This window comes from Somniosus microcephalus, chromosome 7 (assembly GCF_052327205.1).
Source record: "Somniosus microcephalus isolate GS21.2 chromosome 7, FLI_Smic_1.0, whole genome shotgun sequence".
NCBI lineage: Eukaryota > Metazoa > Chordata > Chondrichthyes > Squaliformes > Somniosidae > Somniosus > Somniosus microcephalus.
In genome coordinates this window covers 142,368,534-142,395,118 of record NC_140993.1, presented here as the reverse complement: position 1 = coordinate 142,395,118, position 26,585 = coordinate 142,368,534, and the positions used below count along the sequence as shown (strand labels likewise).

The following is a 26,585-nucleotide window of genomic DNA, read 5'->3' as shown; positions in this document are numbered from 1 at the left end:
CTTCAGAAATTCAATTCTGTCTTTATGTGGCTGTGCTTTGATGTCGCTGCAGAAATCCAATGTATGATTCTTCTGGCAGAATAAACATGGCTTCTGAATGGCATTAGCAGGCGTCACTTTGCTGCTCTTTTTGGGAGATGAGTTCTGAGACTTTTCTTCTCCAGCTCGAGTGATGATAGTTGCAAAGCTGCTTCCCTTGGAACCACCTTTCCTGAGAGTCTTTGATTCAGCAGGCTTGGCTTTCACTCTTCCATCAGTAGTTGGGTTGACACCCTGGATGTTTCCGAACAATGGGTCCATAGCAACTTTAGCCTGTTTGTCTATGAAATTCACTAAGTCTGCAAACCTGGCTCTACTTTTCCGTCTCTCCATTATCTCAAAGGCTGTTACTCTCCATTGTTCTCTCATCCTGTAAGGAAGCTTAGAGATGATGATTCTCATAGTCGTAGGATTGTCCATCTCTTCCATGAATTCAACATCCTCCATGGTGTTGCGACATCCTATGAGAAAAAGAACATATGTGTTCAATGCCTCCCCGTCCTCCGATCTGATCTGTGGCCACTTAATAGCCTTTTCAATATATGCAGTGGCTATCTTCAGCTCATTACCATAGTGCTCCTGAAGCAACTTCCTGGCTTCTATGTATTCCCGGTCCGGTCTCATGTGTTCACAGCTTCTGACCAGGTCTTGTGTTTTACCACTGGTGTACTGTTCCAGGTAGTACAACTTATCACTGCTGCTCTCTGTTTTGGAGTCAATGACTTGTTCGAAGGATCTGATGAAGGGCTTATACTTGAGTGGGTCGCCTTGGAACACTGGTATGTCTCTTTGAGGGAGTCGAAGCAGATTCTGTTGTTTTACAAGCATCTCTGTAATTTCGTTCTGACGCTGCATCACTCGGTATAGGCTTCTCTCTGTGTCTTCAGGCCTCTGGTGGTCATCAGCAGGGTCTAGTCTAGACCGTCTGACGTCTGGGGCAGCAGCACGTGCTCCTGTTAGTGGAGAGGCCTCTCTTCCACGCTGTAATGCCAGGAGATGGTCTTCAGACTCTCTTTTAACTCTTGAAGGTGCCCTGGATCCAACTCTGTGTGACACCATTGACTGGCAGTAGTCATTCATGCCATCCTGTGAGCCTTCATAATCTTCAAACACTCTCAACTTGGCATTTGAGACCGCAATAGCTGTTTTTAGCTCCAGCTGTTCTTTCTTAGCCTTCAGTTGGGCCTGTTGGGCATGTTGTTTGGCCTCTTCCCATTCAAGAGCTTGCTTTTCCACTAAAGATGCTGCGCACGCCATCAACGCTGCCCGTTCAACCTCTTCTCTCATGCGCTGCGACAAGCATGTGGTAGAAGCGACTGACCTGTGTCCAGTAACAGAGCTACCTTCTTTTCGATTTTTGCTCAGTCTGGCTGAAATCTCTGAAATGCTATCATCTGGTCTGACTTCATCGTCATCTTTATCTTTCTCTGCTGTATCAGCATCTTGACGAATCTTCAACATCCACTGTTCTGTGGCCTTGACATAGTCCTTAATGTTAGATGATTTAAGATCAAACCAGTTGTGCTGATCAGCGTTTCCCTCATCTTCAGACAAAAGTGCTAATACATCTTCATTGAGTGCAGTAAATTCTTCATACAACTTGGAGAAATCATAGTGCATTATGTCTTCAACTTTCTCAATATTTATCTTCCATGAGACAATCAATTACCTTCATTTTTCCAGTTATCTGAGCTAATTTAGCCCTCCTTTCACCTATGCTTCTATGTAACTTCTCTTCCATTGCCTTTGGGGTGAGCTTTACTTCCCTCTTTTGACCAACAATCCTTTGTACAGCCGGGGGAAGCCCATCATGGCTCCATGAGGCGGCGGCCATTTTACCCGCAGCTCTTATCTAGCCTCTGAATAGAATGAACAAGGCAAGTAACAGTCACTGTACCTTCACTTTCTTATATTGCCGTCTGGCTCCGTGACCATTCCTGTATATACGTTCGCCGACAATTCCGTCCTTTCCTTCATAGGGAGCGAGTTTTTGACTAATGTAGTGGCGCTCCGTAGTTTTCAATATGCAGCCACTGAGCTTTAACTTTGAGGCTTTTAGCAACGAGTAGACGCGTGTCAAAATAAAACGTTCCAAAACATAACTTTGTCTTTTAACTGTTTACTGTAATACATTTCAAACAGGATTTCAAAGTAAAACACGTTTAAACACGGTCAAAAACTGTATTGCTCCACAGCCATCAAAGCTTCTACCTTTCCTAGCCACGTGGTGCTTGAACTGTAAAAATGGCTGGATATATCATGTGACAAGCTTAAGGACTATATCATTGGAGCAAGAATAAAGGGGGTCTCTCAGACTATACTATTGGAACAAGAAAAGAGGGGGTTTCTCAATACAATAAGTCAGTCAGGTAAATTAACTATATTATACTAGAATATGCATCAATAATAAACAAATGTACATACATACTGTACCATAATATTTAACCAATATTTTAAGGTATTTTCTTTCTTCTTTACACTTTCTTAAACTTTCATGACTCTTACAGTAATTTTTATTATACTTTGGTGATGTGCATTTATGGATCAGTCCATGTATACAAAGAACACTGGATGATCTTTGATTTCTTCAAAAAGGGAAACTAGCTTTAAAAGTAAAGTCTTATGATTATTACCATTACAATAGCAAAATACTGCGGATGCTGGAAATCTGAAATAACAACAGAAAATGCTAGAAATACTCAGCAGGCCAGGCAGCATCCATGGAGAGAGAAACAGTGTTAACGTTTCAGGTCTGGGACCCTTCATCAGAACTGGGAAAAGCTGGAGATGTAACCTGCTTAATATCTGTTACATGCCTGTTTAGCCTATTTATTGTAGCTAGGTAACAGATTTATAAAGTTATGCTACAAATTGTATAATACTCTTTTGTACTCTTTGACTGTTAGATTGTTAAACCCTGTTATTAACTTAAAATGAATGTGTCTGCTAAAAGCTGCAAAATGTAGTAATTTCCACCAAAAACATAGAGTTTTCAAATCATAAAACATGCCAGTAGCACAAATTATGACACTCCTCACCCTATTTACACTGTAAATTAAGAGCTGACGTGAAACAACCTAAGGGTGCACATGCTGTCAGTGATATCCCGCTCCTCCACAGGCTGCGCTGTTGTAGACTTCACCGGTGGAATCTGCATAGAAATCACTGTAATGGCATGAACTTAGGGTAATTACCCATTCGTCTCGCAGTAAGGATAGATGAAAACATTAGCAATTGTCCAATCAGGAGTAGGTGAATTTTTAACAGCATAATAAGTGATAATTACTGCTGAACAACCTCTCTGGCATGAAAAATTAACTTTACAAATGTGGAGTCTCATTCCATCAGAAAAAAATGAATGTTGCAGATTTAAAAAAAAAAATCTTTTTCATAAGAACATAAGAAATAGAAGCAGGAGTAGGCCATTTGGCACTTCGAGCCTGTTCCGCCATTCAATAAGATCATGGCTGATCTTCTACCTCAACTCCACTTTGCTGCACTATCCCCATATCCCTTGATTCCCTTAATATCCAAAAATCTATTGATCTCTGTCTTGAATATACTCAATGACTGAGCCTCCACAGCCCTCTGGGGTAGAGAATTCAAAAGATTCACCTCCCTCTGAGTGAAGAAATTTCTCCTCATCTCAGTCCTAAATGGCCGACCCCCTCATTTTGAGACTGTGATCCCTGGTTCTAGACTCTCCATCCAGGGGAAACATCCTCCCTGCATCTATCCTGTCAAGCCCTGTAAGAATTTTGTATGTTTCTCTTTTATGTCTCACCCTTAATCCTATGTGTATGTTCCAATCTTTGGTCTAGAAATTGAGTTGGCGCCGCGCCAGGGCTTTAGCGCCGGAAATTTAGCGCCGGCGCTAAGTCCCCCTGCGCGCGCCAAAAATTCAGTAGCGCCGCGCCCAGACGGCTGCCGGCGCTACTGGAGGGTGTCAGCGCCTCGCAATGGGCGCTGACTGCCGCATTGCGGCGCTAATCCGCCGCTGCGGCACCCGATGCGGTGCGGCAGGCTGGGGAAGTGCAGGCCTCCTCCTTCCGTTAAGGAGGAGCTGCCTGCACCCGACCGCTGGCCGTTGATCTGTGGAGAAAAATGAGCCCGGCACCTCGGAGAAGTGCCGGGCTCGCGGCCCACATGCATCTGTGCCGCGGGGGGGTGTTGGAGGAGTCCGGGGAGGGAGGTGCGGGCAGGCGGCCGCCGGGAAAGCAGCCGGCCGCCGCGCGACCTTAATGCGCCGGCGCTAAGACCCGTAGCGAACTTTTGAAAAATCGTTGGTTGCGGCTGCCACGGGCGAGGCGGCCGCAACTCAATTTCGGCATTCGGGCGCGTTGCCACGGCAACCGGGACGCTGCGCACACCGATGACGTCATCGGTGCCGGCGCAGCGCAACCGGCTAACGCCGATGGCAGCGCCCAAGTGAATTTCTCAATCGGCTGTACTTGCGGCGCTAGGCCCTCTAGCGCCTCAAAATGGGCGCTAACCCCACTCAATTTCTAGGCCTTTATTTCATTTCCTGTACAATGATTTAAATGTAATTTATATTTCTTGTTTTTTACTTCCTGCTTTGCAGTCTGCGTGTCTCAGTGACTATTCTTCAATTTGATTGGTTGAAGAACCTCTCTGCTGCTTTACCTGCTCACAGATGCCACAGATCCCCTGTAGAGGGATTCTCGGTTCTGAGGGATTGCCTCAGAAGAAGAAGTAGAGGGAGCTGCACTAGATCAGGTACCCAATTACTAGAAATCTCTGTTGACAAGCTGCAAAAGTCTCTGGGAAACTGCACGTGAGGTGAACGGTGAAAGCCACTCACAGCAAAATCTGGGCCGTTGTGTAAATGCAGCCAGAATCTGGTGTCAGACCTCACCTGATACTGGAAGATGGTGCCTCACTCCTATTCACTTCAGTGTAACTTTCAGCCTTGACACCCAGTTTACACTCCCAGTTCAGTGTCACTGCAAAGAAGTTTTGGCTTTGCACCATTGTTAAACATGTGCAGTGTGAATGCCCAATAACAGTGCTGAACACAGGTTACAATTCTTAAATTCTTTAGGGATGAGCAATAAATGTTGGCCTTGCCAGTGATGCCCACATCCCATGAATGAATAACATTTTTTTTTTAACACGTTCGTATAACATTCCTTTGTTTGTTATTTTGACAAAGGGATTAGTTTGTTTAAAATAAATGAGTTAGACTTGTTAAAATAGCAGACAAAAGAATATTTCAATGGCTGCATTAAGTGGTTGTTCATTAATATAGTCAACAGTAATTCCTAAGCTTATAAGTTTTTTTTACTGATTTTATAATGGAAAAGATATATGTATTTCAAAGTTATTGAAGAGATCTTTCACTGCAGTGAGGTTTAAGCAAATAAACCCCATTCATGTTTCCATGGTCATTCTAGTCATGGTTCAATGTGAGGCCACCACAATCAATTAGATACCCATTTCATTCTTTAGGCATTCTTCAGTTTGACTGTGGTGTCCTTCACTTTAAGGAGAATTCAACAGGTGGTCTAAATGTATGGTCTAAATGTACTGATGCAATGACAAAGCCACAGCTTTGCTAGGTAAATTGTTACCCTAAATAAAACAAGGAATTAATGTTCTTGGCACTATTAGATGTATTTGTTCTAAAGAGTAGAATTTGGCTAATTATTGTTCTATGTAAATTATATTCTTTGATACCCAATTAAAATCCTACTACGGGGTAATGCATACTGATATGATGAATATTGTGTAATAAAAGCAACAACTGTCACAATCACCAACAACAACAACTTGCATTAATACAGCGCCTTTAATATAGTAAAAACAGCCCAAGGTGCTTCAAAGTCATTTTAATGTACTGTTGGCTTTAAGGGTATGATGATTTTTCTATATTTCCTTGATGTAAGTTTCCATTTTAATTTCATGTGGACTCCGAAGCTCAGAGTAAAAACAATCAAACACTCGCTCTATGTACAGGAGTGCAAGGGCCAAGTATGGGGGCACAAGAACTGGGTTAAACTTAGCCCTTGGAGAGACAAGGGATTATTTCAGTTGCAAATAAACAATTTTTTCCAATATATTATTCTGGAAAGTCATTATACTGAATTTAACAGCCCATTATAAAGTAGATTAAATACTTGAAACACTGCTCCATTGGTTTAAAAAAATAGAAATATGTGATTTGATATGGCATCCTCAAAATAAATTAAACTTTCACAGAGGTCCTTAGCCTGTAATTTCATCCTGAATGTGATTTTATCTTCTGTGACGCATTCAAACCAGTGAGTAGACAAAAACTTTACTATTCAGCACTAGCTGGCCTTAATTAGTTATGATTCATGATGCATATTAAACAGTGTTATACAATATTTTCACCTGTGTCAAGAAGTACCCCCATGTCAGGTTTTGTGCTAGTAGGCTTTATCTATTCTGTTGAATGTATTAAAAATATTCTATAAACATCTTCTTGAGCAAAAATAAAAATGAAAAGTAGCAATATCAGCAACTTAGCCATGGCCTGTGAACTAACATCCTGAACAATGAAAAACTGCAACTCTCAGCCTGGCTCACCTCAGCCTGACTGTCTGGTCTGTTGCAGCTCTAGTCATAGAAGAGGTACAGACTTAACACTATTCTTTGAAAGATTGACAAAATCTGACCTTAAATTACTACTCTATTTCTGAACTCACCTTAGGCCACTTGAAAGTTTCATCTAAATAAGCTGAACAATGTTTATTAGCCAAATGATCGAATCATATTTTTTGGTGAATGGAAATTTATACCACAAGTACAGTATTACAAATCATGCAAATAAAACTTCACTATTCTATTGCAATTGAATAATTCTGTCTTTATAATATCAGAATAGCATCTCTGGAGCTTTCCCATTATATTATATAGAAGCTTAACTGGCTTCAGTGTGATTTCACAAAATGACTAATAGCATTTTTTAAATAATTAGTGCATTTGATCTTGGAGGCCATGATAAAAATTGGTTTGGAAACAATACCACAAGGATGTGTTTAAATAGAGCATGATGAGTGATAATAGGATATTTATTCAATGGTAATTTCAACGTGTGACAAATTCTGCCATCTATTTAAAACCCTTTAACAGAATTGTTAAATTATTTTAAGTATTATTTGTTATACTTTGTAATGTTTATTCACATAAAGTTCATCTATAATTCCATATATACCTTAGTTGAAACACGACATCTGAACGAGAATCACAGAATCACAGAAACCCCACAGTGCAGATAGAGGCCATTTCGGCCCATCGAGCCTACACCGACACATATCCCACCCGATCCCCGTAACTCCTACACATATCCCACCCTATCCCCGTAACCCCACGTATTTAATCCCCCTAACAGTAAGGGTCAATTTATCATAGCCAATCATCCTAACCCGCACATCTTTGGACTGTGGGAGGAAACCGGAGCACCCGGAGTTAACATTTCAGGTGGAGCGCTTTACTGCAACTGCAAACTGTTTTTCTCTTCCAGATGTTAACTAACCTGATGTGTACTTCTAGCCATGTCTGTTTTTGAGTTCCAACAAGTACAGCTTTCCATTTTATCTTGAAAACTAAATCTAGAAGAGCTACTGAGAGAGCCTGGAAGAGGCCCAATGGTGGTAGTCTGCGTAGAGGTGAACAACAGCGGGAGAAATAATAGAAGGCCTTTACAAGTCAGTACTCAAGGAGCACCTCAAAACTCAAAGATAAAGGAAGGAATGTAATGTTCTTTAGTATACTTTCAGTGTTAGGTAAAGGAGGGCAGTTCACCAAGAAAATTGAGCATGTAAATAAATGGCTGGCAGTCAGGTGTGAAAATAATTCCAGTTACTTTCATAAGTATAAACAGGGGAGGAATTCATATAGCCTTATATGTCAGGGACACCTTGAAAGTTAAAGAAATTGATTCTGGGAAGTGGGAAATGCAAAGTTACACAATGAAGTACTTTGATTTAATACTTTTAATATAAAAAGACAAAGCTAACACAATGGGTTACAAACCATCAGGTCAGCATGAGAAGGGCAGCAGTTTGCTCGAAGAAGAGATAAGGAGGGTATGTGAAAACAAGAAAGTTCCATTAATGTGCGGCTTTAATCAACAATATATAAATTGGGAATATCCAAGCAGTTTGGAATCTAATTTGATAAATATAATTCACGACTCAATGAGGGAAAAATTAGTTTCCGAACATTTTGGATGACTAACATCGAAAAATAGCGCCGGCGATCGCTAACTTCAGTTTTAACGCCCCAAGAGGGAGGTGGAGCGCTAATTCAAGCACTCCACTTCCTTCAAAGAGTGCTAACCCCGAATATCGGGGTGGTGCATTCTGCAGCGCTACGCACTGGGCCATGTAGCGCTGCTGCATGGAAGGGCTCGTCCCCTCATTAAAGGGGAGGGCCCAAGCCCGCAACTCTGCAGGGCCCTACCTGGAGCACCGGGGAGTGGGGTGTTGTGCCAGCAACCAGGCACTCAAGAGGAGTGCTGGGCTGCCAGATCACAAATTCCGTGTTAAAAGACGCAACGGGCCACGACAAATAAGTCGACCGATTTTCCCCCCCCCCCGTCCACCACCTCCCCTTTAGTTATCGCCCCGTGAGCCTCCTGCCGCTCTGTTCCCACCCCCTGAATTGGCCGCTGTCATTGCCCGGTGCAGATTCAGGGGGCGCGGGCCAATTTTGCAGGCGGGGCAAAAACAGGGCGCTGCGCACGGTGATGATGTCGTCATCGCCTGCACAGTGGAGCGGGGCACTACTGGTTTCCGCCGCTGCTAAACTGCCGCTGAATTTAGCAGGAGTTGTTTGCAGCACTGCGCCCAGGCGAAAAGTCGTTTGTGCCCCGTTAGCGCCCCCAGGAGGTGCTAACGGGAGGTGCAATTGCACTAAATTTCTAGCCCACAGTGTTGGATAAGCCACAAGAGGCAGTAACCTTGTGCAAGGAAAAAGTGACCACAGAATGAGCATGTTTGACATGATATCAGATACTGAAATAAAGAGGTCCAGGAACAGCATATAATTTTAAAAGATCAAAATTCAAAGAAGTGACGGAACAACTTAAGCAAATTGACTGGGGAGGAGGGTTGTTTAACAGCACTTCAGCAGTTGACAAGTATGCATATAAAAATGATTGAATACTTAGGATCAGTATATATATGCTAAACAAATGTGGCTCTAAATGGATTAATAGGTTAATCAGAAGTTAAATAAATGACTTCTACAAATCCTGGAGGGAAAAAGGTAAATCCGTTGATTGGGATGTATATAGAAACATGCAGAAACACATTAACACTGGTCAGAGGGGCTAAGAGAGATCTGGACATAGCTGCAGACACAAAGCAGTAAGAGTAAGAAATAATTTCAGTACTTCAATAGTAAGGAGACACAAAAGAGGCAAGAATCATAACAGATGCAAAGAGACTGAAACCGAAGATGAGCATAAGATAGTTAATATTCTGAATGATTACTTCCTTAAGGGGATGAAATGAATAACATGTCTTTGCTAAGTAGTAATAACATAAATAGTATTAATGACTTTGATATAAATGAAATGGAAGTCCTAGACAGTCTAACAAAGCTCAAAACAAATAACTAAGAGGAACAAGGGAGGTACTGGTACGCTATAAACAGTTTGATGTTGTACCCATTTTCAAAAAGGGACAAAGCAGATGCAGCAACTTAAATATTTAGGCCGTGAAATTCGGTAGGTTAACGCCTCCTGTTAGTGCCCGGCCACGGTGAATCCAACGCCACACGTGACCTTCAGTGGCGAATTTGCACTGGCGCTAACAGTTTAGCATCTAGGCCTCTAGCGCCTCTCACATGGTGACGTCAATGCGTATGCAACGGCCCGTTAACGGCCCCGATGTAAAATTGCCTTTTGCCCCCTGCTTTAGCGCCTCGCGCCGACAACACCAGTGAGAGGAGGTGTTGTGCACTCGGAAGTGTGCTGCAGGAGCGGTAATTAAAGGGAATGCTTCAGTGTCGCTTGAACATCGTGAAAAAAGCGCTTTCAGTGATTGCACCGTTTATTACTTGCACCAATCTGCTGCCTGCACAAAATTTTTACACCTTTTCCTCAAACATCTCCAAATGCTGCACTTTCTGAAAGTGATGGGGCTGCAATGGCAGTCGCCCAGGTCGGGTTGAAAAACATCACTGATGACTACGAGGTTATACAGCGTGATTGGCCCTTCCCTTTAAGTGAGGTTAGCGCCCTAAGTTAGGAGTGTAGCGCTTGATTTAAAACTCCACTTCCCTCTTGGCGCGCTAACAATGAATTTCGTGGGAGTCGACAAAGATTAGCGCCTGGTGCTAATTCTTCAACTTTTAACGTTTTAGCGCCCCAAATAGGGCAATACCAAATTTCTTCCCCTATCTTTAATATCATGTAAAATAATTAAATTGATTATCAGGAGTAAACATTAAGATTATCTGTGTAACAATAACCTTGTAAACAATAGTCAACATGGATTCAGAAGGGAATCCATTACTTTATTAAATTAATAACTTAACTAGATAAACTAATTAATTAATATTACTATAAATAATCATTTGAATAAAAATTTTAACTAATTAAATTAATTCAGGTTTTCAATAAGCAAATAAATAAAGAATTCCAGAGATGGCAGGACAGGCTATGTGTCGGGACTGTAATATGTGGGAGTTTGTGGACAGCGAGACTGTCCCGGATTCCCACATCTGCAGAAAATGTCTCTGCCTTCAGTCACTCCAGCTCAGAGTCATTGAGCAGGAGTGCAAGTTAGAGACACTCCGAAATATAAGGGAGGTGGAGGAATTTCTGGACAGCTTTATCCAGAATACAGTCACACCCCAGAGGAAAGCACAGGTTCAGTAAGGAGAGGGTGTAACTGTCAGGGAGCTGAGTAGCGAGGACTTAGGAGAGGTTGAGAAGGAGGTCCCACAGAAACTGGTCCTGTCCAACAGGTACGATGTACTCGCTACCTGTGAGGGCAAGGAGAAAGACTGCGGGGAAGACGGCCACAATGCAGACCAAGGCACCATGGCTCAGAAGGCTGTCCAAGGGGGAGAAGAGCAGAATAGAAATGTGGTAGTGATAGGGGATTCTATAATTAGGGGGATAGATAGCGTCCCCTGCAGCCAAGAATGAGAATCCCGAAGGGTGTGTTGCCTACCCGGTGCCAGGGTAAGGGATATCTCATGGCAGCTGGAGAGGAATTTGGAAAGGGAGGGGGTAAGTCTAGTTGTCATGGTCCATGTCAGAACAAATGACATAAGTAGGAACAAGGAGTTAGGAACTAAATTAAAAAGCAGGACCTCAAGGGTAATAATCTCTGGATTATTGCCCAAACCACGTGCAATTTGGCATAGAAGCAGTCAGATCAGGAGAATTAACATGTGGCTAAAGGGTTGGTGTGGGAAAGAGGGGTTCCTTTTCATGGCAAACTGGCACCAGTACTGGGACAGGAAGGAGCTGAACCGATGAGATGGACTCCACCTGAACTGGGATGGGGCCCGTGTCCTAGCGGAAAGGGTAAATTGGGAGGTGGCAAAGGCTTTAAACTAGTAAGATGGTGGGAAGGACCTACAAGAAATGAAACCAGCCTAAATATAAACAAAATAGGAAAAGAGAGCATAGGAAAGAATAAAGTAAGGGAAGACATTGATAGCCAGGGAATAAATAGAGTTATAGAACAGGAGTTTAAAAAGATGGTTAAAAACAAAGTGAGAGAAATTGTTATTTAAAAATGAGCTAAACTGTCTGTACAGCAATGAACACAGTGTCCATAATAAAACAGGGGAGCTGGAGGCAATCATGCATTATGAGGAACCAGACATAGTAGGGATTACTGAGACATGGCTACAGAAAAATCAGGACTGGGAATTAAACATTGCAGGGTATAACATATTTAGAAAAGATAGAGAGGCAAAAAGGGTAGTTGAAATAGCTGTACTTATTAGGGATAACATAATGACAGTAGAAAAAAGTGACGCAGCTGTCAGCAATGCAGAAATAGAATCCATGTGGATAGAGATAAAAGATAATAAAGGATCAATCACACCGATAGGGTTACAGACCACCTAATAGTGGAAGGGAGGTGGAGGAAGAAATGTGCAAACAAATTAGGGAAATGAGTAAAAAAAAATAGAATAATAATCATGGGGGATTTCAACTATCCTGATATTAATTGGACAGAAGAGGTAGGTAAAGGGGATAAAGGAATGAAGTTCCTACAATGTGTACAGGGCTCCTTTCTAACCCAATATGTAAAAATCCCAACAAGGGAGGATTCGCTATTGGGTCTAGTAATGGGGAATGAGCAGATAAGAGAAGTAAAAATGGGGGAGTATCTAGGCAATAGTCACCGTAATATATTATGCTTTAAGATAATAATTGAGAAGGAAATAAGTATGATGAAGACCAGAGTAATAGATTGGAGAAAAGCTGATTTTGAGGGGCTGAGAATAGAACTTTGGAAAATAAAATGGACAATGACTCCCACTAACTTGGCCGGGAGGTTTGTGACGGTGGTAGCACTTTGCGCCACAATCTCCTGCACCCGGAGACCGTGCGCATCACCCCGGTAGCGCCCCGGACCCAAACTATGGTTCCGCCCCCTGCAGCATAGCTGGGTGAAAACGCTGACAGTTGCAGGAGGCATTGTCTGGGAGGCCTGGCACTTTGGGGGTGGAAGTTATAGGGAAGGTTGCCGAGGTAAGTAGGAAAATTTCTAAAATGCTTTTTTCCCCAATTTTTTCAATTCTTCTTGGCCGCAATCGATCAGCCCGGCATTCTGCTGGAGTGCATGGGGCTGATTGAGTCGGATCACGGCTGCCATCAGGGACTAGCTATCTGGTCCCAATGCAGAGCCTGCAGTGATGGCCCTTCCCTTTAAGGGAGGGAAGGAGCCTCAGATTGCGGCAGCGCTGCATGGGACATTGTGTAGCGCTGCACCACTACCACCCCGCCTGTATCCTTTAGCGCTCTAGGAAGGAAGTGGAGTGCTTGATTTATTGCTCCACTTCCTTCCTGGAGCGCAAACATCAAATTTATAAAAAGCTGGGAATCATTAGTGTCTGGCGCTAAGTTTCCCAGCTTTCAAAAGTTACTGCGCCCAAACGGGATGATACCGAATTTCTCCCCTTTAGACTTTTTTGAGGAATTCACATTTCAAGTAGACTGTGGAAAATGCTACAACATAGTACACCCAGACTTTCAAAAAGCATTTGTCAAGTGGAATATTGCAGAGATCAGTATTGGGGCCACAACTGTTTCTAATTTACATCAATCACTGGATTCCAAAATTCAATTAAATTGGTTACATTTCCAGATGATACCAATCTGGGAGAGGAAGTTGATTCTGAAGAGACAGCTCAGGAAACACAAAATAAATTGGACAGAATATGTAAGTGGGCGAAACAATAGTAGATGAAATTTAATGCTGACAGGGTACTGCACATAGGAAGAAAACAGAGACACATTCTCCATAAATGATGCTGAAATAGCTAATCATAAAGTTGAAAGAGAATTAGAATCTTAGTAGACTCAATGGGGGAGATTTTGTGGCCTCCCACCCAGTCAAACAGGGCGGTAATGTCCCAAAAACGATGGGGAATGATTAAACACCACACCACCCCCCCCTCCCCATTCCTGGAGCTGGTGGGCTACCCAGGGCACTCATTTTCTGACAAAGAGTCATGGGGCTGGTCCCTAGTATCAGAGGGCTGAGGTATGAGGAAAGACTGGAAAAACTTGGGTGTTTCAGCCTTGAAAAGAGGTGACTGAGAGATGAACTTATTGAGGTGTATAAGATAGCAAATGGCACAGGAAAGGCAAATGCAGAAAATTTACTTAAACTGAACTGTAAGAGTAGGACAAGGGTCACAGGGTCAAACTAGTAAAAGGTAACATTTTAAACTGACATCACAAAGTTTTTTTTTACACAGAGAGTGATCAACTCATGGATTAGAGTTCTGGATAGAAGAGTAGAAACAAAAGCAATGAATTATTTGATGTTGCATTGGAAGGATTGTAGAATCTTTCTGGATGGATGGGCTAAAATAGGTTGAATAGTCTTCATCTGTAATTATCTTGTGATTTGTAATGTGAAAATGTATAAGGTGCTCAGAAAGTCCAAGGACTTTTTAAATCAGGGTTAATGCAGCACTGGAGTTATACTCTCCAAGCATTGCCAAGGTTAAGCATTGGGAGTGGAATCGCTCAGAGAATCGCTTTGCAGTGACACAAAAATGTTAGTATAACTGTCCTATTTTATTATTGTAGTGTCTGTAAAACACGTTTAACCCATTGTTCGTGGTCAAACATCAAGTAAGGACGAGTAGAATCTTTACATTTACCTACTCTGGTCCCAGTTGGCAGCGAACAATACCAGAACCTTCCTACCATAGTGATCTGGCTGTAGGAGGACTCCTGGAAACCCATCCATCAGAGCCCGTTTGATGCCAGGGTCGTCCGCTTTGAAGTTTTTGAACATGTCCAGGTTTTGTTGCCGATACTGGAAATACTGAGCAAGCAGTTTGAAGGCCTCGAAGTGGTTAAACTTCCTGGCTCTCAGAAAGCGCAGGATGAAGGCATCATCCGTGCGCAGGAAGCCGATATCAGGGCGGGTTATGATCATGTCTCTGACCTGCTGGATGTCCTGGTGTAAGGCGTCCGGATTCTCATTCAGCTCCAACCGAGATTTCTCGACGGTTTCAACGCGGAGCCCAGATTGCAGATGGGTCATTTTAGCGATAATAATAAAAACAACGACCGTGCTCTTATTTTCTGACGATTCGCTACTAATGATCAGACATCACCATCGCAACCAGTGTTGTGCCCATGGTCCCTTCTACCAGCCGATGAATTCGTCAATAACGTAGGCTTATTGAACATTCTCTTCCATCTGTTGACAAAACATGATGCTGAAGCGAACCCACATGGCTGGACTTTCTGCAACATACATGTGTGTATAAGAGTGAGATATGTTATCCATCACTATATAACGATATACAGTCTCCATATCCCCAGCGTGTCACTGCTACCCAGCTCTTACAGTCTATTCATTACAGTAAATCCCATGTACTTTACCTCAAACAGCCGCAACAGCCCTGCCTCCACTTAGCCATTATTTACACGTGGATCTGTAAGGAAAAACTAATTGAAAACCCCTATTAAGAAAATTATGTATTTAAAAAAATGTTAACTTTCGTCTTTCTCTGGCGTTTCTACTAAGGAGATTAATGTGAAACGATAAATATGGACTGACTCTTTGCTACCAGCATTTTATGGGAATGGGGTGACCCTCACCCTCCCACATTAAAGTTCTGATGTTTCTGTTTTATAGTAACATTTTACATTTCTGTTTAGGGACAAAGTATCTTTAAAGATGACGGGGTGTAACAGATGATTTGAAAGGCCACGGATTTATGATTGCTAAAAATAGGATAGAATCGTGCAAATCGATATCCAAGTCAGTAAAAATCCTGGAATCCCATAAAATAAACCCAGAATTGACTTGTTCAGTCACCGTAAAGCAGTAACTCTAACTGGCAGAACGATGTGAAATGGCATCCCCTAAACCCTGAGTCAAACAAAATCTGCAATTCCATGGAGTAAAAATGAGATTTGCTTTTTAACACACTGGTCCTGGTTATGAATCTACTTTCCAAGGTTTATTATAGAAATATTCACACTTACATTTTTTTCTGCAGATACTCTGATTGACGGTCGCTAAAACAGTTTAATTTTCTTGTCCTATCTTCTTTGACTTCGCTTATGTAGATTTCTCTTGATCTTTTCTGAGTTTCACGTAGGGGTTGAATTTTGCTAAAAGGTTCGATTTGTGTTTGTTTGCTCAAAAAAAAGGCGGCCTGTGCCCGTGTGTCTGGTCGTGTGTCTGTGGTGTGATCAGCTCCGTGTGAACACGGCCACTGTCTTAATGTGGAGCTAGGAACAAGTTAGGGCATTGCACGGAGAGCCAGGATAAGCTGAGTTACCCTCAGAACTATACTTACATCTGCAACCTGTAATTCCAATCCCGCGTAACCAACATATTAGATACATTGGAGTAGGAAGTCAAGCTGCTACAATCGAACCGTATTAGATAAACTGTTGTATTGAATGAGACCAAACCGTTTTAGACGGGGATGAACCGCCTCAATTTAACACTTTTACATCGAAAGATTTTCACATATTTTCAATTTTCCTATTGACATGCGTTTATTTAATCCTGGATTATAAAAACTAACAGGAGAAAATAAAACGGTACCTTATTTTTTAATGGACATTGCCTTAGGCAAAATAGATGGGGAATTGTTGCACCTTACTGCGTATTATCAGAGAGACCAACAGCTAGTTACTGCCTCTACAGAGCCATTGATATTGTGGAAAAACCACACACAGTGCCGCTGAAGAATTGGTTTAGCCAGAGCCAGCTGAGCAGGTGCATGCGGATGAATTGCAGATGGAGGAGCTGTCCATGCAGGGAGGTGCTGGCGAGCAGCCATTGAGAAAAATACTTGGGATGCTGCAATGAAGGGCAATGAATGCTACCGCTTTAAGAAGTGGAACCTCACCTTGGTTTGGGATTTTTTTTTTGTTTTTTGTATTTTTTTTTAATTCTCCTCTCCTGCAATGTCGTCTCCTCAGCTGGACAGTGGAATGATGTCTTTGCCAGCAACCGATTTCTCCTGAGTGCCTTGAATAAAGCCCCCAGACCAGCTATGATGCCAGCAATGGGCGTGTGTAGTCCTGTCTCAATCCTGTAACACACCGAGAGGAGCAACCGGGTCCTAATGCCCGCTGTGACTCTACCAATGACTCCAACTCAGGGGCAGGGTGACCTCCCACTGTCACAACACATCTGTCCTCGTTTTCCTGATATATCTTTGTATAACGATAAGTTCTTCTGTTTTCAGAAAGTTTAAATGTAACTTACTTTTTCAATTAGGATCTAACTTCTTTCACTACTATCTCAAGTAACTGAATGTGTCAATTTTAAATCGGAGGGGTTTGCCGTACACTTTAGTTATTTTCCACATTTTAAAAGAAATGCAATGTAAATGAAACAGTCGTATCTTCAAATTTGAGCTGGATTTCCTGCTATTATTTCAGCTATATTTATTCAGTTGTTCCTGGTGGCTGTATACACCGTTGATAAATATCAGATTCTTTGGCAATGATTTGTAGTAATGCCTACAGCTAGTCATGTCTCAAATATTTCAACACGCTAACGGTTTAAAATGGTACTCAACACTTCCAGTCACAAAAGTTGGGTTCAACTAGGTAGCGTTTATAGCTAGGCTGTTTGGAATTAATCTTAATCGACTGGAATGTAATTTGGTGGGCTTTAGGACCGCGGGGGAAATTGTGGGTACGTGGAAGGACTCCCTGCCGGCTTGATCCTTCTTCCACTGGTCGTGTTGGCACCCACAGTGGCAGCAACCATCAACATTCACAGCATTAATGTACTGGCATCAAAACAAGCTACACTGTGTCGGTGAATGGTCCAGATTCATGATTATAAGAGCTTGTCCAGGAGATCGCCTTTAAAACGTGAAGAGTTACATTCCGCAGCAAGAAACGTATATCTGAATAAAAGGGAGAGAACCGCTGAAATTAAAAGCTGATCCCCAAATACTGACTCCCCTTGTACTGATCCCCCGTGTACTGATCCTCCCTTACCTCAGCTCATCTGCTGCTGGAACCCACATCCATGCCTTTGTTACCTCTAGACATGACTATTCCAGTACACTGCTGGCAGCCCTCCCATCTTTCGCCCTCCATAAACTTAAAATAAAAACAGAAAATGCTGGAAATACTCAGCAGGTCAGGCAGCATCTGTGGAAAGAGAAACAGAGTTAGTGGGCTGGATTTTCATTCAGAAGTCCGGAAGGAGGCAGGACTACAACTTTCGGGTTGTCGTCCTGCCTCCATCGAGATGCAGCCAATCCACGATTTTCACTTGATTGACCTTGTTGAGCCCACCCAGCGGGCTCAGCAGGCCAATTAAGGGCCACCCAGCAACAGGTGATGTCACAGACTGAAATTTCATCTATCAAGACGTGTTGACAGATGAAATATCAGTGTTTCACAGCTGTTTGAAGCTGTCAAACACTGACAGTCTTCTAACCTGAGTCCTTCTACGCAGACTCAGTTAGAAATCTCGCCAGCACTGAAAGCTGCAGGATGTCACTTTTGACAGCTCGTGGCCATTCTGCTTTCTGTGCCGGCTGAATGATGGACTCCAGAAACCCAGAGGAAGGAAGGCTGTAAAGGTAAGTACAGGTAATTTAAACTTCTTTACACACTTAAGACACACCAAACACACTTACCTTTGCACTCGTGCACCCATCACTCACTTGAACACTGACATCTCGACCCCTCCAAGTCCTTCAACCCGACGGCCCGACTCCTCTAACCTGGCGTGGTTTGGAGCTGGCGGGAATCCCACACGACAACCTTCAAAATAGGGATTAGGCTAAAAACTGCCTGTTAACTACCTGTTAACAGGCAGTTAATTGGTACTAATCCCTGCCCGCCTCGGGTCGGCGGGTCCCAGTGCGGGGCGGGTACCCCGCCTCCTTTGAAACTTACATGGAGGCGGGTTTTGGGCGGGATGGTGTCGGGACCCCCGAAATCGGGATGTTAGCCCCCTGCACGCCTAAAAGCCCGCCTCACGGCACACTGAAAATTGACCCCAACGTTTCAGGTCGATGACCTTTCATCAGAATTGGAAAGGGCTAGAGATGTGACAGGTTTTAAGCAACAGAGTGAGTCCTGCCAACGAAGTGAAACATGTTTGGCACATGCACAACTCTGACCCAAGTTTGCGCATGTGCGCATTGGCCGATGTTTGCGTATGTGCTCAAGTTCATGCATGTGCAGTTCAATGTCCATGCGTTGAAGTCATCAGGCATGCATCCTCCTTTGACAGGCTCTACCTGGCTAGGTTCGTGCATGTGCAAATCGGCCGAATTTCTCAAGCATGCGCACTTCCAATCTTATGTGGTAACGTCATCAGGCATGCGCGGTAATGCCATCAGGCATGCGCATACCTACTTTTATTCTGCGCAATCTTTAAAACCTTTGTGTTGGAGACTCCACCAAGAATGTCTAGAGAAGAGACCCAGAAATTTGTTTGCCCCTGAAAATGGGTGCGGGGATCGCGATGCGTGATCAACTTGTGCCCGTTCGGAGGACTGCGGGCAGTATGCAAACTTTGTGCTGCCTTGCTCTTTTCCATGATTGTGGCGTTCAGCCCAGCGCTGAATGCATCGTTGAGTGGCTGACCGCTCAGCAGGGGGCCCAATTAAAGCTAGCCTGCACTACTTAAAGGCAGTCTGCACCTCTTAATGGGGAGATGCTTTCTGCCTGCAGCAGCTCAGTGAACTGGAAGAGGGAGGCATTGGAAAGGAACTATTAATGATGGCACAACAGGGGAGAAAGTGTGCACCAAGGTTCTCCAATGCAGAACTGGAGGCCTTGGTGGAGGAGGTGAATAGGAAGAGAGAGGTCCTCTTTCCACATGGAGCCAGGAGGCCCTCCAGGCAACAGAGCAAAGTAGAGTGGGAGCAGATAGCCACTGTGGTGAATGCCAGCAGTGTGGCCCTGAGGACCTGGACGCAGTGCAGGAAGAAGTTTAATGACCTCACATGTATGGTCAAGGTCAGTGAATTCATCTACAAATGCCATATCTCACAAACTGCACCACCAGCCTCACACACTGCTCAATTCATCAAACCCCCATCATTCACCTACCAACAACCACTATCAATCATGACTCATAAGTTTAGAAGATTGAGAGGGGATCTCATCGAAACCTATAAAATTCTGTCAGGTCTGGACAGACTAGATGCAGAAAGGATGTTTCTGATGGCCGGGGAGTCCAGAACCAGGGGTCATAGTCTAAGGATAAGGGGTAAGCCATTTAGGACTGAAATGAGGAGGAATTTCTTCACCCAGAGAGTGGTGAACCTGTGGAATTCTCTGCCACAGAGGGCGGTGGAGGCCAGTTCATTAAATATATTCAAGAAAGAGTTGGATATATTTCTTGAGGCTAAAGGGATCAAGGGATATGGGGAGAAGGCAGGGACAGGGTACTGAATTTGGATGATCAGCCATGATCTCATTGAATGGCGGAGCAGGCTCGAAGGGCCGAATGGCCTACTCCTGCTCCTATCTTCTATGTTTCTATGTTTCTATACCTCACATTTACATGCTCCATCTCACCCTCTCACAGTTACCACTGCTGCAAGCCTCACACCCATATCTCACAGTTTGCACACACTGTCAACTATTCAACCATGACAGGCACATCACCCAAACACATTGCACCACACTCACTGACACACTTCCCTTTCTCTTGCAGGAAAAGGTGGCACATAATCGGCACCAGCTGGACCTAAATGGTGGAGACAGGCTCGCCTGCATCAGCTCACCCCCATGGAGGGGACAATGCTGGCCATTCTTGAGAGGGACATGTCTGAGCCTATGGCCAGTGATGGTGTTGAGAGACTACAGGATGCCGGTATCCTCATACGTTATCCTCCTCCTCACATCCCACTTCCCCCTCATCCCACAATCTCTTCTGATTTACAAGCTGCACATGGTGTAAACATATACCTCTTGCTTTCCTCCCTCCCCTCACAACAACCCGACCTTTGTACCTTTCTCATGTCAGTGATCCAAGAAATCCAACCCAACCAATGGTTGAAGAAAAAGAGGGAGAGGAGAGTGAGGATGAAGAAGAAACAATATCACTCGATCTGACACTCACAGCCACCAGCTCAGATACTGGCACTGCACGGAGTTTAGAGGGTAGCTTCAAGGTAGGATCTGCACATGGTGAGTCACCGGGCACAAGTGGGCTGCAGCCAGGGCAGGGGTAAAGGGTAGCACAGGTGCCAGCTCCCTGGAAGGTGAGGTCGCACACAAGTTCTGCTCCAGGGGACTCAGATGAGGACTTCGATGGAGTGGCCTACAGAAGAACGCTGCTAGGCATGCACAACGAATTGCTAGGTGCATTGGCAGGCCTGCCAGAAAGCCTGAGTGCAATGTCAAAGAGCATGCAGGAGTCCGGCACCAACCCTGCACAGGGCTTTGCATAGAGCTTGGAGCCCATCCCTTCCAGCATGGAAGGGATGGGCAGATCTATTAGCACACATGTGGACCCAATCATCATACAGTGTCTAATGGCTGATGTCTCAGCTTCTATTGCAGCACAAGCACAAAGCATCCTACGTCTGAGTGCTGCAGTGGAAGCTCAGACTGCACGCATGCAGGCGCAGCTTGTTGCCACACAAGCTCAGACTGCTGCCATCGTGGCTGCATTTACCAGTGTGGAAAGGGGCTTGCTCCAACAGATTACTAGGATTGCTGAGGCGCCGCCCTGGGGGAGTGGCAATGGCTCCGTGGAGGAAGAATCTGCTGTCCTCTCTCAGGGTGACAGCATTCGTCCTCCCACCACTGTCACTCCACCAGTGCCCTTGCTGTTGCCTGTCAGCCAGCTAGCCCGGACTGCTGCCGCTCATGCTGAGGTGATGCAGTCTGAAGTGGGGCCTTCTAGGCCCAGAGCTGCTCGATTTCGTCCTGCAAGGCCAACCACAGTCTCCTGCACTGAAAGTCGAGCAGCCTACCACCAGACATGCTGCAGCCACTGGGGTAGCACTTTGTAGGAGCACTAGGACAGGCAAAGGCATACTGAAACAGGCACTAAGGGAATGTACAAGGATGATTAGTTGACTTTGTTAGGTTATATTGAATGTATATAAAGTTGGATTGGAATGTTTCTTTTGTGGTGGCTTTTATTTCAGCATTGTGGCCAAGAGGTTGGTGCGATGGTCAGTAATAGAGAAAAGCTAAGGTGTGGGCCGATTGGTCAATGGGGAATTTGGGTTGCGTTCACTCGGATGAGTCGATCACGGAGAGCCTGGACAGAAAGGGGCTGTCTGGGTTGCCTCCTCCCTTCCGCTTCCTCCTCTTCCTGCTCCTCAGCTGGTCGCCGTATGCCTGGTGGCAAGGGCTGGGCCCTCAAATTGGCGAGGTTGTGGAATATGCAGCAGACCATGACAAATCTTGAGATGCATTCTGGTGAGTAGTGCAGGCCCTCTCCAGAGCGGCCCAGGCAGTGGAAGCGTTGTTTAAGGACACCAATGCTCTGTTTTAGCAGATTCTGTGTGGCAGCATTTCTCTCATTGTATGCATGCTGCCCATGTTTGGTCGGGTTGTAGAGCGCACTCATGAGCCAGGTGGTCAGCAGATAGCCCATGTCACTCAGTAGCCAACCTCTGGTTTGTCTTGGTGGCTCAAAGACTCAGGGAACAGCCTGCACCATGGGGAAGTCCGCTATCCTGGCAAAGCCACGTGCACGCTCCGCCTGCTTCTCTCTGGTCAAAGAAAAGACAATGAAGTTCCCTCTTCTGGCATAAAGAGCGTCCATCACCTCTCTTATGCAGCAGTATACAGCAAACAGGGAGATGCTACAGATGTCACCTCCTCCTGCCTGGAAGGATCCCAATGGAGATGACAACTAGAGAATCCATGACTGGGAGCAAGTGGTCTAACCAGAACCTTTGAAGTCAGAAGCAAGGCCTTCTCCACTTGCAGCAACACTCCCTGTCACCTGACCAATTTTAAATAACTCTAGAAAGCTCCAAACACCTCCACGAACTTGCACAGAGCCAGTAGAAATTAATCACCAACTCACCTGAGAGTGGTTGATGATCCCTTTAAATATCGCTGGTAGGGGGGTCCTTGCAGCTGCTGAATGCATGTTGAGCTGTGTGAGGTTAACACAGACCATTACTTCCAGCATTGAGGATGAAAATGGCAGTGCTGGTGTCAAATCAGCATTGCACACTGATTGACGTCATACATAGATACATAGATACATAGAAGATAGGAGCAGGAGTAGGCCATTCGGCCCTTCGTGCCTGCTCCGCCATTCGATGAGATCATGGCTGATCCTTTAATTCAGTATCCCGTCCCCGCCTTCTCTCCGTAACCCTTCACCCCTTTTGCCCGTAGAAATATATCTAATTCCCTCTTAAATATATTTAATGAGCTGGCGTACACTGCCCTCTGTGGCAATGAGTTCCACAGGTTCACCACTCTCTGAGTGAAGAAATTCCCCCTCATCTCTGTCCTAAATGGTTTAGCCCTTATCCTTAAATTATGTCCTCTAGTTCTGTTCTCACCCGCCAAGGGAAACATTCCTTCTGCATCCAGTCTGTCTAGACCTGTCAGAATTTTATACACTTCTATGAGGTCCCCTCTCAATCTTCTAAACTCCAGTGTGTACATCCCTAAACTACATAGTCTCTCCTCATAGGTCATTCCCGCCATTCCTGGTATCAGCCTGGTGAATCGCCGCTGCACCCCCTCCATGGCAAGAACATCCTTCCTCAGATGAGGCGACCAAAACTGTACACAGTACTCGAGGTGTGGTCTCACCAGTGCCCTGTACAGCTGCAGCAAGGTATCCCTGTTCCTGTATTCTAACCCTTTTGCTATGAAGGCCAGCATACCGTTTGCCTTCTTGACCGCCTGTTGCACCTGCATGCTCGCCTTCAGTGACTGGTGTACAAGAACACCCAGGTCTCTCTGTACTTCCCCCTCTCCCAATCTATTGCCATTTAAATAATAATTTGCCCTCCCGTTCCTGCACCCAAGGTGGATAACTTCGCACTTGTCCACATTATAGTGCATCTGCCATTTATCCGCCCAATCGCCCAGTCTGTCCAAATCGCTCTGGAGCTTCCTGGTCTCTTCCTCTGAGCCCACCCCCCCTCCTAGTTTAGTGTCGTCTGCAAATTTGGAAATGCTGCATCCGACTCCCTGATCCAGGTCATTAATGTAAATTGTGAACAGCTGGGGGCCCAGGACAGATCCCTGTGGTACCCCACTTGTTACTGCCTGCCATTCAGAAAATGAGCCGTTTATTCCAACTCTCTGTTTTCTATCTGACAGCCAGTTCCCTATCCACGCCAAAACTTTCCCCTTTATCCCATGAGCCTCAATTTTCCATGCTAATCTTTTATGTGGGACCTTATCGAAGGCCTTTTGGAAGTCCAGGTACACCACATCTACTGGCTCTCCCCCATCTATTCTACCAGTTACTCCCTCAAAAAATTCCAATAGATTAGTCAAGCACGATTTACCCTTTGTAAATCCATGTTGACTCTGTCCTATCCTGTCCCCATTTGCTAAGTGCTCCGCTATTTCATCCTTAATGATGGACTCCAGCATTTTGCCCACAACTGATGTAAGGCTTACAGGTCTGTAATTACCTGCTTTTTCCCTACCCCCCTTTTTGAATAGTGGGGTAACGTTAGCTACCCTCCAATCCATCGGCACTGTTCCCGAGTCTAATGAATTCTGAAAAATCATCCTTAGTGCATCCGCTATCTCTAGGGCCACCTCCTTCAGTACCCTAGGATGCATGTTATCAGGCCCTGGGGATTTGTCCACCTTCAATCCCTTTAGCTTCCTTAACACCATATCCTTAGAGATATTGATTTGCGTCAGTTCCTCCTTTGCCAATGTTCCTATTTTTCCCGATATCCCAGGGAGGTTTTTTGTGTCTTCCTTCGTAAAGACTGACCCAAAGTATGCATTTAGTTGATCTGCCATTTCCTTATTTCCCATTATATATTCCCCCGTATCTGACTGCAATGGACCAACTTTGGTTTTCACCAGTCTTTTCCTTTTGATATATTTATAAAAGCTTTTGGAGTTAGTTTTTATATTTTCCGCCAGCTTGTTTTCGTAAGCTATTTTGCCCCTCTTGATCATGCCCTTTGCCCTCCTTTGCTCTATCTTAAACTGTTCCCAATCATGATCTGCCTACTCTACATACTTCTGCCATATGCTCCCAGCGTCAATGCTACTGCCCTCACTAAGGTGGCATCCGGCACGGCACCCCCCCCAGAATTGTGTATGTAGCTTGAATGCCATTTTCAACCCAAAATGGCACCTGTAATGCCTAAACAACGGGCGCTACACAATTGAATTTTTAGCCCGCTATCTTTAAAGCGGGAAATTTGCTTTAAATGTGAGCACTTGAGCATTAGCTACTGTTTATTGTACTTGTTTTCAGAATTTTAAATGTTATTTGTGAGAGGTTTATATGGCTCTTAGGTTGGTTTCCTCCTTTGCTCTGGATCTGCATCCTTGGCTATTGTGATGAAATAACTCTGTGTTCTGATATTTGTACTTGTACTTGTAATGTCTGGAATGTTCCACCGGGGGGAACCACTAATGCTCCTCCCTGGCCCCGCCCCTCTTCTGGTATGTTCTACCAAGGGCTCGGTCGATGATGAACTCTGTTAACTCTGCCATGATTCTTACTTAATAAAAGCCTTCAGTCTTAAACTTTAACTTCACGGATTCGGGCAGTTATTTGGCACATCAATTTTATTAAGTAACAACTTTTGGAAGATGGATCGATTTTTGAAACCAGAGCGTCTGGATATCGATCCGCATTCGGCAGACGCGTCGAAGAAATTTACGCATTGGCTGCGATGTTTTGAACACTTCATCGCATCGTTCGATTCGACGGTTAACAAGTTGGGTCTTCTAACCAACTTGGTAAGTCATCAAACTTACTCTATAATTGAAGATATTACTACATATGAAGAGGCCCTCGCAGCTCTTAAAGCCCAGTACCTTAAGTCGGTTAACGAAGTATACGCCAGGTATCTCCTGTCTACTCGCAGGCAATTACCCGAGGAATCTCTGGACGATTTCCTGCAGGACCTTAAGGCTTTGGCTAAGGGTTGCAACTACAAGGCTGTCTCTGCCATAGTGTATCAGGAAGAAGCCATCCGCGATTCTTTCATATCTGGCCTCCGATCTAATTATATTAGACAGAGACTCCTCGAGAACGACTCGTTAGTTTTAAAAACGGTCGTCGCTGCTGCTCGATCGTTAGATGTAGCCCAGAAGAATTCAGAAGTGTATGCATCAGCCCATGCATCTCTCTCAGCCTCGTGTGTTCCGAGTATGGAGGCATCCATAACACCAATGGAGCCCCCACTTAATCCTATTGTTGCGGCTGTGCCCCATGGGTCTAAGTGTTATTTTTGTGGCCAATCTAAACACCCCAGGCAAAGTTGCCCAGCCAGAGAGGCTACCTGTTTTAAATGTAAGAAACGGGGACATTTTAGTAAAGTGTGTAAGGGTAATCCTGTACCCGAGGTCTTCTCTGCTGCCGCCTATCGTTTTACTCTAGCCTCGGCTACGGCTGACCAGACCATACCGTGTTCCTTGTCAAAATCTATGATGGACATCAAGATTAATGGTGTTTGATAACGTAAGTCCGCCTTCTTTGTTTGCGAACCTTGCTCCTAATTGTAGACCTATAGCGACTAAGAGTCGACGGTATAGTTCAGAAGATAAAACATTTATAAAAGAGGAAGTGGAAAGGCTTCAACGGGAGGGAATCATCGAACACAGTGGTAGCCCGTGGCGTGCCCAGGTGGTGGTGGTTAAAACTAATGAGAAGAAAAGACTTGTGGTCGATTATAGCCAGACTATAAACTTGTAT

General features: G+C 44.4%; 1 protein-coding gene across 3 annotated transcripts in view; it reads right to left on the bottom strand.

The window, feature by feature from the left end:
• Nucleotides 1–16,705, bottom strand: part of LOC147114917 (clavesin-1-like) — a 169,266-nt gene extending 152,561 nt beyond the window's left edge. For 2 of the 3 annotated variants that reach the window (XM_085993027.1, XM_085993029.1), the window contains exons 1-2: nucleotides 16,615–16,700; nucleotides 14,395–14,989 (exon numbers count right to left, since the gene is read on the bottom strand). In XM_085993027.1, coding sequence (XP_085849153.1) covers nucleotides 14,395–14,783 — 389 coding nt within the window. In that variant the 5' untranslated portion in view covers nucleotides 14,784–14,989; nucleotides 16,615–16,700. Of the gene's footprint in view, nucleotides 1–14,394; nucleotides 14,990–16,614 lie in introns of all 3 variants that reach the window. The other variant, XM_085993028.1, reaches the window with a different exon arrangement.
• Between the last annotated feature and the right edge of the window lie 9,880 nt (nucleotides 16,706–26,585).